At 42.2% G+C, this 15,113-nt stretch overlaps 1 protein-coding gene across 2 annotated transcripts in view; it reads left to right on the forward strand.

Moving 5' to 3' along the window:
- Positions 1–2,732: 2,732 nt before the first annotated feature.
- Positions 2,733–15,113, forward strand: part of LOC311146855 (TBC1 domain family member 22B-like) — a 187,766-nt gene continuing 175,385 nt past the window's right edge. The window contains exons 1-4 of one of the 2 annotated variants that reach the window (XM_084183462.1): positions 2,733–2,948; positions 3,530–3,586; positions 11,943–12,126; positions 12,295–12,532. In XM_084183462.1, coding sequence (XP_084039588.1) covers positions 2,887–2,948; positions 3,530–3,586; positions 11,943–12,126; positions 12,295–12,532 — 541 coding nt within the window. In that variant the 5' untranslated portion in view covers positions 2,733–2,886. The remainder of the gene's footprint in view (positions 2,949–3,529; positions 3,587–11,942; positions 12,127–12,294; positions 12,533–15,113) is intronic. The other variant, XM_084183461.1, reaches the window with a different exon arrangement.

Consider the following 15,113-nt stretch of genomic DNA (forward strand, 5'->3'; position numbering starts at 1 on the left):
GACATGTGATATCTATTTTCTCTGAGTTATGTTCACCAAGGGTGACAAAAAAAAAACGATTGACCGGTTAAATAGGTCGTAAACCAATGTAGAACTGGACTGGAGAGGCCAACACACCTCTCCAGTCTGTCCAGAAGGACATCATGGTCAACAGTGTCGAAGGCAGCACTTAAATCTAAGAGTACAAAGACAGAGAGCTGTTTGGCATCTGTTTTGGCTCTAAGATCATTTACCAATTTGTGCTGGGCACGAGAACCAGATTTGGAATTTTTCAAAAATACAATTAGCATTTAACTGTTTGAACACCAATTTCTCCAGAATTTGGCTTAAGAATGGAAGGTTGGAGATTGGCCGAAGATTGCTAAGAGCTGAAGAACCTAGATTACTTTTCTTCAGAAGGGGTTTCACCATAGCAGTTTTTAGTGTGGTGAGGAAGGTGCCTGTGAACAGGGAGTGATTAACAATAGCTTGCACTTCTTCAGATATGCAATTAAAAACTGTTTTGAAGAAGGTGGTGGGGATAGGATCGAGGAGGCAGGTTGAAGGCTAAAGTTGTGATATCACTTTCCTGAACATGTCTGTGTCAACCAGGGAAAATAAATCCATAGTGCCTTTTCAAGGTAGGCTAGGGCACATATCAAACTTCTCATCAGGTCTTGCTTGACTGATAACCAACATTAGGCTGGGTATCTTATCTCTGAAATATGCCGCATCTCATCACATTTAGATGTGGAGGAAAGTTCACATAGGTTTGCGGGGGTAGGATTTATCAGGCCATCAATGGTCGAGAAGAGCACTCAAATTATTCTGATTAATAGTGATCAAGTTAAAAAAAATTAGCCCGTCTGGCATTTCTAATTGCCTTGTTATATTTGCCAAGTTGCTCTCTCAGAATATCATAATGGACCTGCAAATTTGACTTTCTCCACTTCTGCTCTGCCTTTCTGCAATTTCTCTTTAATTGATTAGTTTCCTCACTCATTCAAGGGGCTCTCCGTTTGGATGTGGTCTTTTTCACAGTTAACAAAATGTCACACCAGGGTAAGTTTTCACAAAACACAGCCCTTATTTGATGTGTTTCTAAAATCCACAAGGATTGGTCTAAGGCACTGCATCGCAGTGCTAGCTGTGCCACTAGAGATCCTGGTTCGAATCCAGGCTCTATTGTAGCCGGCCGCGACTGGGAGACTCATGGGGCGGCGCACAATTGGCCCAGCGTCATCCAGTGTAGGGGAGGGAATGGCCAGCAGGGATGTAGCTCAGTTGGTAGAGCATGGAGTTTGCAACGGCAGGGTTGTGGGTTCGATTCCCACGGGGGGCCAGTATGAAAATAATAATAATTGTATGCACTAACTGTAAGTCGCTCTGGATAAGAGCGTCTGCTAAAATATAAACAATGAATGGTGGATATATATTGTCAAAGTTGCGTCAATTCAAATCTGGTATTAGGAACAAAAGAGGTCAACACGACTTCTAAGATATACTAGTATTTTAATTAATGTAAAACCTTCAATGGTAAATATGATGTTCGTATATACGGGCTCCCTGAAATACCTCGCAGGGCAGACAGAGAACTAATCCATTGTTTCAGATTGTTCTTCAAATACTCTTGACAGTTCTCAGTTCCCGCTCTCTGCTGGCCAATCAGAGTAGAGGCTGAGCATGGTTTAGACTTACTCAGCCTATCCGTTGACGCACGGGCTGGTCCCAGCCCCTTAGCGCATCCCTGTTGCCAGGCATAAGTTCTTATCATAACAACCTGTCATGGTGAGAAGAGCCAGCTCCCCTAGACACCATTCCTACGTCCAAGGAAGGTTCACAGATCACAAAGGACCAGTATAGTCTAGTATTTGGAGACACAAATTCTTATCTCATTTTACCCCCTAAAACAGCTCTTCACATCAATCACAGCTTGCCAGGTGACACAACCCACATCAGCACAGTCAAGAATGCATTCTTTCTAAGTTAGTCATCCCATCAATTATGAGAATAATAAATCCCCCACAATATATATATTTTGGGTCAGGGGCCCTAAGTACCCACTTATGTCAGGAACCAGCCCTGTACTGATCTTACATGTTTATTGCTGCTTTTGATCATTTTATCTATATATTTTAGTCATTTAGCAGACGCTCTTATTCAGAGCGATTTACAGGAGCAATTATGTTTAAGTGCCTTGCTCAAGGGCACATTGACATTTTTCACCTAGTTGGCACGGGGACTCGAACCAGCGACTTTTCAATTATTGGCCCAACGCTCTTTACCACAAGACTACCTGCCGCCATGTACATCTATCAGCCACACTGACCGTTCATATTATACCACGTACATGTGCTAGTCTGAACTAGGAAACTCGGAAATGTGCGACTTGCTAACTGGTTGTATTTAATCACGTGCTGCGTTCAATGAAGTCGGACATTTCTGAGTTTCCTAGTTCCGACTAGGACATAACGCGGCATTATATCTCCACGACACTTGCCACGTTCACAAAGCTAGTCGGAACTATGAAACTTGGACATTTCCGACTTGCTGATTCGTCGAACGCGGCTCGTATATAACTACAACAAGTTATCAAGTCGGACATTTCAGAGTTTCTAGTTCTGACTAGCACATGAACGCAGCAAGTGACACCAGTGGAAGCTGACGTCATCCGCGTCTCAAATCACTTACTGTAGATCGTACTTGTGATTGGGCGATGGCTAGGCAATGTGAAACGGACCAATCCCTGCAGCGCTTGCTCAGAGGAACGCAGATCCAACATGGCGGCTTTCTGAGTTTTGGAGGAGGGAACTGGGTGTAAATAAACACACGTTAGACGTTTTTTAAAACTATAGCTAACAACACTCGAATTTTTGTGTATATGACATATTGTACCTGGGAAAGAAAATGTCAACTGACGGAAACAAGAAACAATTCTGGAAAAGAAACACAGCTAAGGTCCCTGGCAGGTTAGTGACGTGTTCCTTCTAGCTAGCTACATTTGCTCACTGCTTGTTAGCTAGCTACGTTGCACTATTGAATCCGACAATACAGTTCACACTGACTGTAACATTAACATTTTATTTTTCACATATCAATAATGATTTTTTGCTTTATGTCATACTTTTGTCAAACGTGCGCATACTCTTACGACAGTGAGTGCAGAGAACATATCAGCAGCCATTTGCTAGCTAAAGGCTAGTATAAGTTAGTCGGATAGGTAAACAGCTAGCTTAGCTAACCAGCTAGCTCATCATAACATTCCTAACTATCCAGTTCGCTAACTTGCTAGGGTTTTCATTAAGCTAGCTAGAAGCCTTTTCTGATTGAACTGACTCTTTGTCAGAGCGTATTGTAAACACACCAACAACGAAATAACAAGACGACTTATTGAACTTCTTTCTGATATGTATGCACTTTAACTGTATCAAGGCATTAGTTGACTGACATGTTATCCACTTTAAACTATAACACACTGTAATACATTCATTCAGTAGATTTGTTGTCAAAACATAGCAATAGGTCATTGTGTTTTCTTTCCTCTCCACAGCATACAACATGTGTATGGTGCTCAACATCCACCTTTCGACCCTCTTCTACATACTAAGTAAGTGTCTGATTAGTTGTACTGTATAGGCCCAACAGTATGTTTGAGTCCCAAATGGCACCCCATTTCCTTCTAGTAGTGCACAATATAGGGGACATATTCTATAATTAATGAATGGTGACTCTCTGCTCTCTGGTATGTACAGTTGAAGACGGAAGTTTACATACACTTAGGTTGGAGTTATTAAAACTTGTTTTTCAACCATTCCACACATTTCTTGTTAACAAACTATGGTTTTGGCAAGTTGGTTAGGACATCTACTTTGTGCATGACACAAGTAATTTTTCCAACAATTGTTTACAGACAGATTATTTCACTTATAATTCACTGTATCACAATTCCAGTGGGGTCAGAGGTTTACATAAACTAAGTTGACTGTGCCTTTAAACAGCTTGGAAAATTCCAGAAAATGATGTCATGGCTTTAGAAGCTTCTGATAGGCTAATTGACATAATTTGAGTCAATTGGAGGTGTACCTGTGGATGTATTTCAAGGCCTACCTTCAAACTCAGTGCCTCTTTGCTTGACATCATGGGAAAATCAAAAGAAATCAGCCAAGACCTCAGAAATTGTAGACCTCCACAAGTCTGGTTCATCCTTGGGAGCAATTTCCAAATGCCTGAAGGTACAACATTCATCTGTACAAACAATAGTACACAAGTATAAACACCATGGGACCACGCAGCCGTCATACCGCTCAGGAAGGAGACGCGTTCTGTCTCCTAGAGATGAACGTACTTTGGCGCGAAAAGTGCAAATCAATTCCAGAACAACAGCAAAGCACCTTGTGAAGATGCTGGAGGAAACAGGTACAAAAGTATATATATCCACAGTAGAACGAGTCCTATATTGACATAACCTGAAAGGCCGCTCAGCAAGGAAGAAGCCACTGCTCCAAATCTGCCATAAAAAAGCCAGACTACGGTTTGTAACTGCACATGGGGACAAATATCGTACTTTTTGGAGAAATGTCCTCTGGTCTGATGAAACAAAAATAGATCTGTTTGGCCATAATGACGTCGTTATGTTTGGAGGAAAAAGGTAGCGCTTGCAAGCCGAAGAACACCATCCCAACCGTGAAGCACAGGGGTGGCAGCATCATTTGCTGCAGGAGGGACTGGTGTATTTCACAAAATAGATGGCATCATGAGGAAGGACAATTATGTGGATCTATTGAAGTAACATCTCAAGACATCAGTCAGGCAGAACTGAAAAAGCGTGTGCGAGCAAAGAGGCCTACAAACCGTTACACCAGCTCTGTCGGTAGGAATGGACCAGAATTCACCCAATTTATTGTGGGAAGCTTGTGGAAGGCTATCCAGAACGTTTGACCCAAGTTAAACAATTTAAAGGCAATGCTACCAAATACTAATTGAGTGTATGTAAACTTCTGACCCACTGGGAATGTGATGAAAGAAATAAAAGCTGAAATAAATAATTCTCTCTACTATTATTCTTACGTTTCACATTCTTAAAATAAAGTGGTGATCCTAACTGACCTAAAACAGGGAATTTTTGCTAGGATTAAATGTCAGGAATTGTGAAAAACTGAGTTTAAATGTATTTGGCTAAGGTGTATGTAAACTTCCGATTCCAACTGTAGGTAGCTTTGGTCCTTTGATAGGAGATTTAAGATGGCCATTCAGGTTGGAGTAGTGAACTGATCTGAAAATCCAGTCAATAAACTGGGTGTTTTTATAACTTTCAGGAAATGCTGAGGCAAAAAATGTAATGCTATTATAACTTCCTTACGCCTCAAACACACCGACAGCGACATTGCGTTTTTGTACAGCAGAAGTACATTCATTTCCAAAGGAATACTGCATTTTTCTTGCAGCATTGCGTTGCTGAGACAGTTGCAGTGCATTCTGTGTTGTGCATACATTGTATTTATCAAACGTATGCATCAAATTGTGTGGCAAAATGGTAGCAGAAGGTGAATGTTGAACTTTTGTTGCACACATATCCAGATGATGCTTCATGCCATTTTGCGCAATGACGCTGTCGGTGTGATTGATGCGTTAGGGCTATTGTGATTACAGAAACACTGCATGTTCTTGTTTGACTGTCCTTTTTAAGCACCCGTTTGACTTGATTGAGGATAAGGAATTATGGCCGCTCCATTGTAGCCTGGCTAATCAACACTAGCTACATCGTTGCCTTGCCAAGACAACAGCAAATTGGCTAAAGGGCAATTCCACGGGAACAAAATTATGCTTTCACTTAGTTTTTTCACTTTCAAATGTATGCCAAACAAAATAACATTGATTTCAAAGTTGACCAAACCATAAAAATCTATGCACAATGACTTTGGTAACGGAATTACAGTAAAATCTCACTCAGGTTATGAGACCACATTTTCAAAAAACTCTGATAAATATCTGCTCCGAATTAAGATTCAAAGATGTCTGCAGAAAGAATGGGGTGTCAGCTATGACATGGCACTTTGAGTTAAACATTTTTTATTTTGGTTATTGAACTACAGTAAGTGAAGTGGATTTACACCCGGTAACATAATTATGGTAATAACATTACAACATGGGTCCCTGATCTGTACTACACAGAAATGCATAATTATGGATATATGAATGTCATTCTCCTCATATTTTACAAGTTTGAACATCACAGTGCAGCAGAGGACAGTGCATTACAATACAGCAGAGTAGAGTTCTGTAAAGTATAGTGCTGTATTGTACTGTCCTATAGTATACTGTACTATTGTATTGGGCTGTACTGTACTCTACTCACTGTACTGCATTGTGCTGTGCTCTACTCACTGTACTGTACTGCACTGTGCTATCCAAACTTAGGTCTATGATTTGGTCAAGTCCGTTTTGTCTGTGGATGTTAACATCAAAGCCAGGGTGGCCTGCCCAAATGTGAACTACTTTTCAATGTCCATGAACGTCCGGTGTTGGTTGGTGCTCAGTGGGTGAGGATGCTGGTCAAGTAAATGGAAAGAGAGGGGGCTCATGGGTAGGTGTCAGTAAGAGCTGGAAGAGATGACATTAACTGGGACTCAGACTGTTTTAACACTCTTGGTTTGACTGCCAGTCAACAGAAATACAAAGAAATCAGTTATGAGCTGAACATAACAGTGTGCCAGTGGAAGGGAGGACAATATAAGGTGACTCAACTGTGGATTGTGACTTATTATTTCCCATTGTAGCCAATTCCGTTGCAGTAATTCCGTTACTGATTTTGTTTGGGTGATTCCGTTACCAATTTGGTAATGGATTACGAGTTTTAATCACTTAACAATTCGTAAACAAAATTGATATCAGTAAAATCACTGTAATTAATTGGTAGGTCTACCATTACTTGTTACTTCTGTGAACTTTCATTATCCTCCCTCATGAGGGAGAGAAATTAGGAAATATCTTAAAGCTATGTCCGTTTTTGGTAACAGAATTACAAGGCACAAGACAATATTTCTTAAACTTACAGAAGGTAAACAATTTCTCCAATACTAAATATATGTGTTGATATTAGTTGGAAGGGGTCTTTACGTCAACATTATTTTGTTTTGATGTATTTCTAATACCATTTAAGACTTTCTGGTAGATGTTTTCTAAGACTCCTTTTCCATTTGTTTATCCAGAAATCAAAGCCTAATTTTTAAGATGGAAAATGGTTGAAAAATGTATCTATGCCTTAATTCCCCCAAAATATATACTCTTAGCTTTCATTTGACACAATTACAGTGGGGGAAAAAAAGTATTTAGTCTGCCACCAATTGTGCAAGTTCTCCCACTTAAAAAGATGAGAGAGGCCTGTCATTTTCATCATAGGTACACGTCAACTATGACAGACAAATTGAGAATTTTTTTTCCAGAAAATCACATTGTAGGATTTTTAATGAATTTATTTGCAAATTATGGTGGAAAATAAGTATTTGGTCACCTACAAACAAGCAAGATTTCTGGCTCTCACAGACCTGTAACTTCTTCTTTAAGAGGCTCCTCTGTCCTCCACTCGTTACCTGTATTAATGGCACCTGTTTGAACTTGTTATCAGTATAAAAGACACCTGTCCACAACCTCAAACAGTCACACTCCAAACTCCACTATGGCCAAGACCAAAGAGCTGTCAAAGGACACCAGAAACAAAATTGTAGACCTGCACCAGGCTGGGAAGACTGAATCTGCAATAGGTAAGCAGCTTGGTTTGAAGAAATCAACTGTGGGAGCAATTATTAGGAAATGGAAGACATACAAGACCACTGATAATCTCCCTCGATCTGGGGCTCCACGCAAGTTCTCACCCCATGGGGTCAAAATGATCACAAGAACGGTGAGCAAAAATCCCAGAACCACACGGGGGGACCTAGTGAATGACCTGCAGAGAGCTGGGACCAAAGTAACAAAGCCTACCATCAGTAACACACTACGCCGCCAGGGACTCATCCTGCAGTGCCAGACGTGTCCACCTGCTTAAGCCAGGACATGTCCAGGCCCGTCTGAAGTTTGCTTTTTGGATGATCCAGAAGAGGATTGGGAGAATGTCATATGGTCAGATAAAACCAAAATAGAACTTTTTGGTAAAAGCTCAACTCGTCGTGTTTGGAGGACAAAGAATGCTGAGTTGCATCCAAAGAACACCATACCTACTGTGAAGCATGGGGGTGGAAACATCATGCTTTGGGGCTGTTTTTCTGCAAAGGGACCAGGACGACTGATCCGTGTAAAGGAAAGAATGAATGGGGCCATGTATCGTGAGATTTTGAGTGAAAACCACCTTCCATCAGCAAGGGCATTGAAGATGAAACGTGGCTGGGTCTTTCAGCATGACAATGATCCCAAACACACCGCCCGGGCAACGAAGGAGTGGCTTCGTAAGAAGCATTTCAAGGTCCTGGAGTGGCCTAGCCAGTCTCCAGATCTCAACCCCATAGAAAATCTTTGGAGGGAGTTGAAAGTCCGTGTTGCCCAGCGACAGCCCCAAAACATCACTGCTCTAGAGGAGATCTGCATGGAGGAATGGGCCAAAATACCAGCAACAGTGTGTGAAAACCTTGTGAAGACTTACAGAAAATGTTTGACCTGTGTCATTGCCAACAAAGGGTATATAACAAAGTATTGAGAAACTTTTGTTATTGACCAAATACTTATTTTCCACCATAATTTGCAAATAAATTCATTAAAAATCCTACAATGTGATTTTCTGGAAAAAAAAATCTCAATTTGTCTGTCATAGTTGACGTGTACCTATGATGAAAATGACAGGCCTCTCATCTTTTTAAGTGGGAGAACTTGCACAATTGGTGGCTGACTAAATACTTTTTTTCCCCACTGTATATATGCGCCTATGAACTTCACATGTTGGTGCTCATGGGTCCTTTTCGATGGAAATGCCCTAAAGCAGAGACACTGGCACCTAGAAGGGCTTACTTCTCAGGCTGCCTGGCACCCACTATATATTTGTTTATGATCTGTCCTATCCCCATTTGACATCTGTTAGATTAACTCACACAGACCCAAGCTAGGCCTAATCAAATACTCTATATAGGTAACAGTATAATATTCTCTTTACTGGCTCTCTTGTGCAGCACAGTCCAGCACAGTTCTGAAACGCTACACAGCTGCTCACATACCAGTATACGAAGTATATTCTCCCAACTGTTGGTTGTGGGTTTACAAGGAGGGAGTGGAAACACATGAAGCAGCTGATCTTCAGTAGTAGGCTTTTGTTGCTTTGCGGTTGAGATTAAAGTGTAGCAAGTCTAATCATGTGGCTGATGTCCACAGAGGAGTATATTTCATTTACTTGTTATTGTTAGGCTGACTTCCATAGTTTTATCACCTGTCAGGAGTGGGCTAGTCACAGGTAGTCATATTGAACTTGGCTTTGTTTTTGTTATGCTAATGCTTGGTTTTGAATGAAAATAATAAGATGGAAAGGGTCCCCTCTCCTTCTCTCCTTCCACCCGCGCTGCTTTTCAATTTCTGGTGCACACAAGAGTCTCATGGACATGAGAGGAAAAAGGATAAATTAAATTGGCTTTTTATTACATTTTTCCCACTGAAGAAAACGTCTCTCATACACAAAGGAAGGTTTTTTGTGAGAAAATGTATTTTTAATTGATTTAATCTGCACTATGATTGTGTACCTTTTACAATAACCTTTTTGAAATAATTGTAATAGATGCTGACTCATTTATTGTCCTTGTGGAATATTTTTGTGATTGTGTAATTTCTTTCATTATCGTCATTCAGTTTTTTTTCCAACATTATCGTCAGTCAGTTTTTTTCAACATTGGCTCGCTGAGTCAATGTGAGAATATCCATCTGTAGCCTGTAGATATCAAGGGCACAGCTGCAGTCTTTTACTAATATAACTTAAAGACCCTCAATTGAGCAAATGGAACAAAAACGGCCGTGCATTTTTAAATTTAGTATGTTTTTTGGATGAAGTAGGCACTTTTTGACAAACCGTATTTGGCATTTGAATATTAATGCCATCTAATGAACACTTGAGGGATGTTTGTGAAGTTGCCCTTCCAGAGTGAATTTGGCTCCCAGGCCTAATCTTTCATGGCCCTTCTGTTCATCCTTTCTAAGTTTTTCACCCGTCCTTCAATTCACCATTATTACCAACCTCTTCCACCTTATGCTAAAAATAACATGAAAATGTTGAACAATTGAAAATACAGTGAGGGGAAAAAAGTATTTGATCCCCTGCTGATTTTGTTCGTTTGCCCACTGACAAAGAAATGATCAGTCTATAATTTTAATGGTAGGTTTATTTTAACAGTGAGAGACAGAATAACAACAACAAAATCCAGAAAAACGCATCTCAGAAATGTTAGAAATTGATTTGCATTTTAATGAGGGAAATAAGTATTTGACCCCCTCTCAATCAGAAAGATTTCTGGCTCCCTGGTGTCTTTTATACAGGTAATGAGCTGAGATTAGGAGCACACTCTTAAATGGAGTGCTCCTAATCTCAGCTTGTTACCTGTATAAAAGACCTGTCCACAGAAGCAATCAATCAATCAGATTCCAAACTCTCCACCATGGCCAAGACCAAAGAGCTCTCCAAGGAGCTACACAAGGCTGGAATGGCTGGATTGTAGACCTTCCCAAGGCTGGAATGGGCTACAAGAACATTGCCAAGCAGCTTGGTGAGAAGGTGACAACAGTTGGTGCGATTATTCGCAAATGGAAGAAACACAAAATAACTGTCAATCTCCCTCGGCCTGGGGCTCCATGCAAGATCTCACCTCGTAGAGTTGCAATGATCATGAGAACGGTGAGGAATCAGCCCAGAACTACACGGGAGGATCTTGTCAATGATCTCAAGGCAGCTGGGACCATAGTCACCAAGAAAACAATTGGTAACACACTACGCCGTGAAGGACTGAAATCCTGCAGCGCCCGCAAGGTCCCCCTGCTCAAGAAAGCACATACACAGGCCCGTCTGAAGTTTGCCAATGAACCTCTGAATGATTCAGTGGAGAACTGGGTGAAAGTGTTGTGGTCAGATGAGACCAAAATCGAGCTCTTTGGCATCAACTGAACTCGCCGTGTTTGGAGGAGGAGGAATGCTGCCTAAGACCCCAAGAACACCATCCCCACCGTCAAACATGGAGGTGGAAACATTATGCTTTGGGGGTGTTTTTCTGCTAAGGGGACAGGACAACTTCCCTGCATCAAAGGGACGATGGACGGGGCCATGTACCGTCAAATCTTGGGTGAGAACCTCCTTCCCTCAGCCAGGGCATTGAAAATGGGTCATGGATGGGTATTCCAGCATGACAATGACCCAAAACACACGGCCAAGGCAACAAAGGAGTGGCTCAAGAAAAAGCACATTAAGGTCCTGGAGTGGCCTAGCCAGTCTCCAGACCTTAATCCCATAGAAAATCTGTGGAGGGAGCTGAAGGTTCGAGTTGCCAAATGTCAGGCTCGAAACCTTAATGACTTGGAGAACATCTGCAAAGAGGAGTGGGACAAAATCCCTCCTGAGATGTGTGCAAACCTGGTGGCCAACTACAAGAAACGTCTGACCTCTGTGATTGCCAAAAAGGGTTTTGCCACCAAGTACTAAGTCATTTTTTGCAGAGGGGTCAAATACTTATTTCCCTCATTAAAATGCAAATCAATATATAACATTTTTGAGATGCGTTTTTCTGGATTTTTTTGTTGTTATTTTGTCTCTCACTGTTCAAATAAACCTACCATTACAATTATAGACAGATCATGTCTTTGTTAGTGGGCAAACGTACAAAATCCGCAGGGGATCAAATACTTTTTTCCCTCACTGTACATATATCATTTTGGGCTTTTGATGTGGTCTTTAATGTTTTGGCTGACTTCTTGTACCCTAAACTTCTCCATCTGTTTCTCCCTCTCAGTCTAATCAAAGCGGGCAACAAGCCCCAGACGACACCGGGAGGGAAGCCAAAGAAAGCCACCACCTTCCAGGAGTTTGAGAGCATCACCAGCGATGCCTGGGAGGTGGGGGACGATGACGACGAACTGCTCGCCATGGCCGCACAGAACCTCAACATTGAGGTCGTCATGGAAACCGCCAACAAGGTGATTTCTATGATGTGAACATACAATGCAGTCAGTCGTCCTTGGGTGTTTCAAATACGCTTATTATGCACTCATAAGCCCTTTTTATATTAACTTATAAGCCCTTATAATACATTAAGCTGTTTTTAAGGAGTAAAAAAAAGAAATCTTGTTATTATCATTATGCAGGTGATTGAGAACCACAGCAAGCAGCAGGAGAAGCAGAGACAGGACGATGCCGACGCGTCAGAGCTGGAGGAGAGAGAGGAAGAGGAGGCGCATGAGGAAGAGGTGGAAGAAGAGGAAGAGCAGGGGGAGGAAGAGGAGGAATCGACCCCCGAGGTGTCGTTTGCCTCTGAGCCCAGCCCGCTCAGCGATGGCAGACTGATGAAGTCACTGAGTGAGGCCCCCATTGGATCACCTAAGGGTAAGTAGATACAGTGGGGAGAACAAGTATTTGATACACTGCCGATTTTGCAGGTTTTCCTACTTACAAAGCATGTAGAGGTCTGTAATTTTTATCATAGGTACACTTCAACTGTGAGAGACCGAATCTAAAACAAAAATCCAGAAAATCACATTGTATGATTTTTAAGTAATTAATTTGCATTTTATTGCATGACATAAGTATTTGATCACCTACCAACCAGTAAGAATTCCGGCTCTCACAGAAACTGTTAGTTTTTCTTTAAGAAGCCCTCCTGTTCTCCACTCATTACCTGTATTAACTGCACCTGTTTGAACTCGTTACCTGTATAAAAGACACCTGTCCAGACAAAAATCCAGAAAATCACATTGTATGATTTTTAAGTAATTAATTTGCATTTTATTGCATGACATAAGTATTTGATATATCAGAAAAGCAGAACTTAATATTTGGTACAGAAACCTTTGTTTGCAATTACAGAGATAATATGTTTCCTGTAGGACTTGACCAGGTTTGCACACACTGTAGCAGGGATTTTGGCCCTCTCCTCCATACAGACCTTCTCCAGATCCTTCAGGTTTCGGGGCTGTCGCTGGGCAATACGGACTTTCAGCTCCCTCCAAAGATTTTCTATTGGGTTCAGGTCTGGAGACTGGCTAGGCCACTCCAGGACCTTGAGATGCTTCTTACGGAGCCACTCCTTAGTTACCCTGGCTGTGTGTTTCGGGTCGTTGTCATGCTGGAAGACCCAGCCACGACCCATCTTCAATGCTCTTACTGAGGGAAGGAGGTTGTTGGCCAAGATCTCGCGATACATGGCCCCATCCATCCTCCCCTCAATACGGTGCAGTCATCCTGTCCCCTTTGCAGAAAAGCATCCCCAAAGAATTATGTTTCCACCTCCATGCTTCACGGTTGGGATGGTGTTCTTGGGGTTGTACCCTTCTTCTTCCTCCAAACACGGCGAGTGGAGTTTAGACCAAAAAGCTCTATTTTTGTCTTATCAGACCACATGACCTTCTCCCATTCCTCCTCTGGATCATCCAGATGGTCATTGGCAAACTTCAGACGGGCCTGGACATGCGCTGGCTTGAGCAGGGGGACCTTGCGTACGCTGCAGAATTTTAATCCATGACGGCGTAGTGTGTTACTAATGGTTTTCTTTGAGACTGTGGTCCCAGCTCTCTTCAGGTCATTGACCAGGTCCTGCCGTGTAGTTCTGGGCTGATCCCTCACCTTCCTCATGATCATTGATGCCCCACGAGGTGAGATCTTGCATGGAGCCCCAGACCGAGGGTGATTGATCGTCATCTTGAACTTCTTCCATTTTCTAATAATTGCGCCAAAAGTTGTTGCCTTCTCACCAAGCTGCTTGCCTATTGTCCTGTAGCCCATCCCAGCCTTGTGCAGGTCTACAATTTTATCCCTGATATCCTTACACAGCTCTCTGGTCTTGGCCATTGTGGAGAGGTTGGAGTGTGTTTGATTGAGTGTGTGGACAGGTGTCTTTTATACAGGTAACGAGTTCAAACAGGTGCAGTTAATACAGGTAATGAGTGGAGAACAGGAGGGCTTCTTAAAGAAAAACTAACAGTTTCTGTGAGAGCCGGAATTCTTACTGGTTGGTAGGTGATCAAATACTTATGTCATGCAATAAAATGCAAATTAATTACTTAAAAATCATACAATGTGATTTTCTGGATTTTTGTTTTAGATTCCGTCTCTCACAGTTGAAGTGTACCTATGATAAAAATGACAGACCTCTACATGCTTTGTAAGTAGGAAAACCTGCAAAATCGGTAGTGTATCAAATACTTGTTCTCCCCACTGTATCTGTCGCACGTTTCTCTCTTCTCGGTCTCTCTCTCCCTCTCTCTATGTCTCTCTCTCTCTATCCATCCATCAATCAACAAATAGACAAACAAATGTAATCGTCAGGTGAGGTGACAGATGTGAGGAACAACTGCCTAACAAGGAAGGAATCTTGAAAGGAGGAATCCCACTCCATAGGACCCATTCTCTCCTCTGTCTCCAGTCTCCACCCACTCCTTCTATACACAATATTTCCTCTCCCCCTGCCTCTGCTATGAGCCTGCTAGGCTTTTCATGTTCATTCGTTAGTGTGGTAACAGCAGCAGCAGCATAGGGTGGGGTTTGTGTTGTGTTGTGCAGTAGGGAACAGCTGTCTGTCGTCTGTCTGTGGTGGTGCCGGAGATAAGACAGCAGCCTGTAGCAGCCCAAACCCCAGTAGTTATCTCCATGGAGGAGACACTGGCAGAGCAGATACTGTCTCGTGTCTGCTCCATTCATCTGTGTTGTTCAGTACACACGCGCACACACACACGAAGACAGACACGCACGTCCGACGCACACAGACACACTGCCCCCTGCTCACACTCTCCACTTCCTGCTGGGTGAGACCACATATTGTTTCTCATTGTTCTGCTCTCTATTATTGAGTCTACTGTAGTGTTTGGGTAAATGATCAATCATGGTGATAATGCAGTGCCTGTATAGCTACCCCCTCTCTTCTTGTTCTTTGCCTGCACGAAGTGATAGCACTCACACACTCCCCTTTGCA

Source organism: Coregonus lavaretus (assembly GCF_964263955.1).
Source record: "Coregonus lavaretus genome assembly, chromosome: 19".
NCBI classification, from domain to species: Eukaryota; Metazoa; Chordata; class Actinopteri; order Salmoniformes; family Salmonidae; genus Coregonus; species Coregonus lavaretus.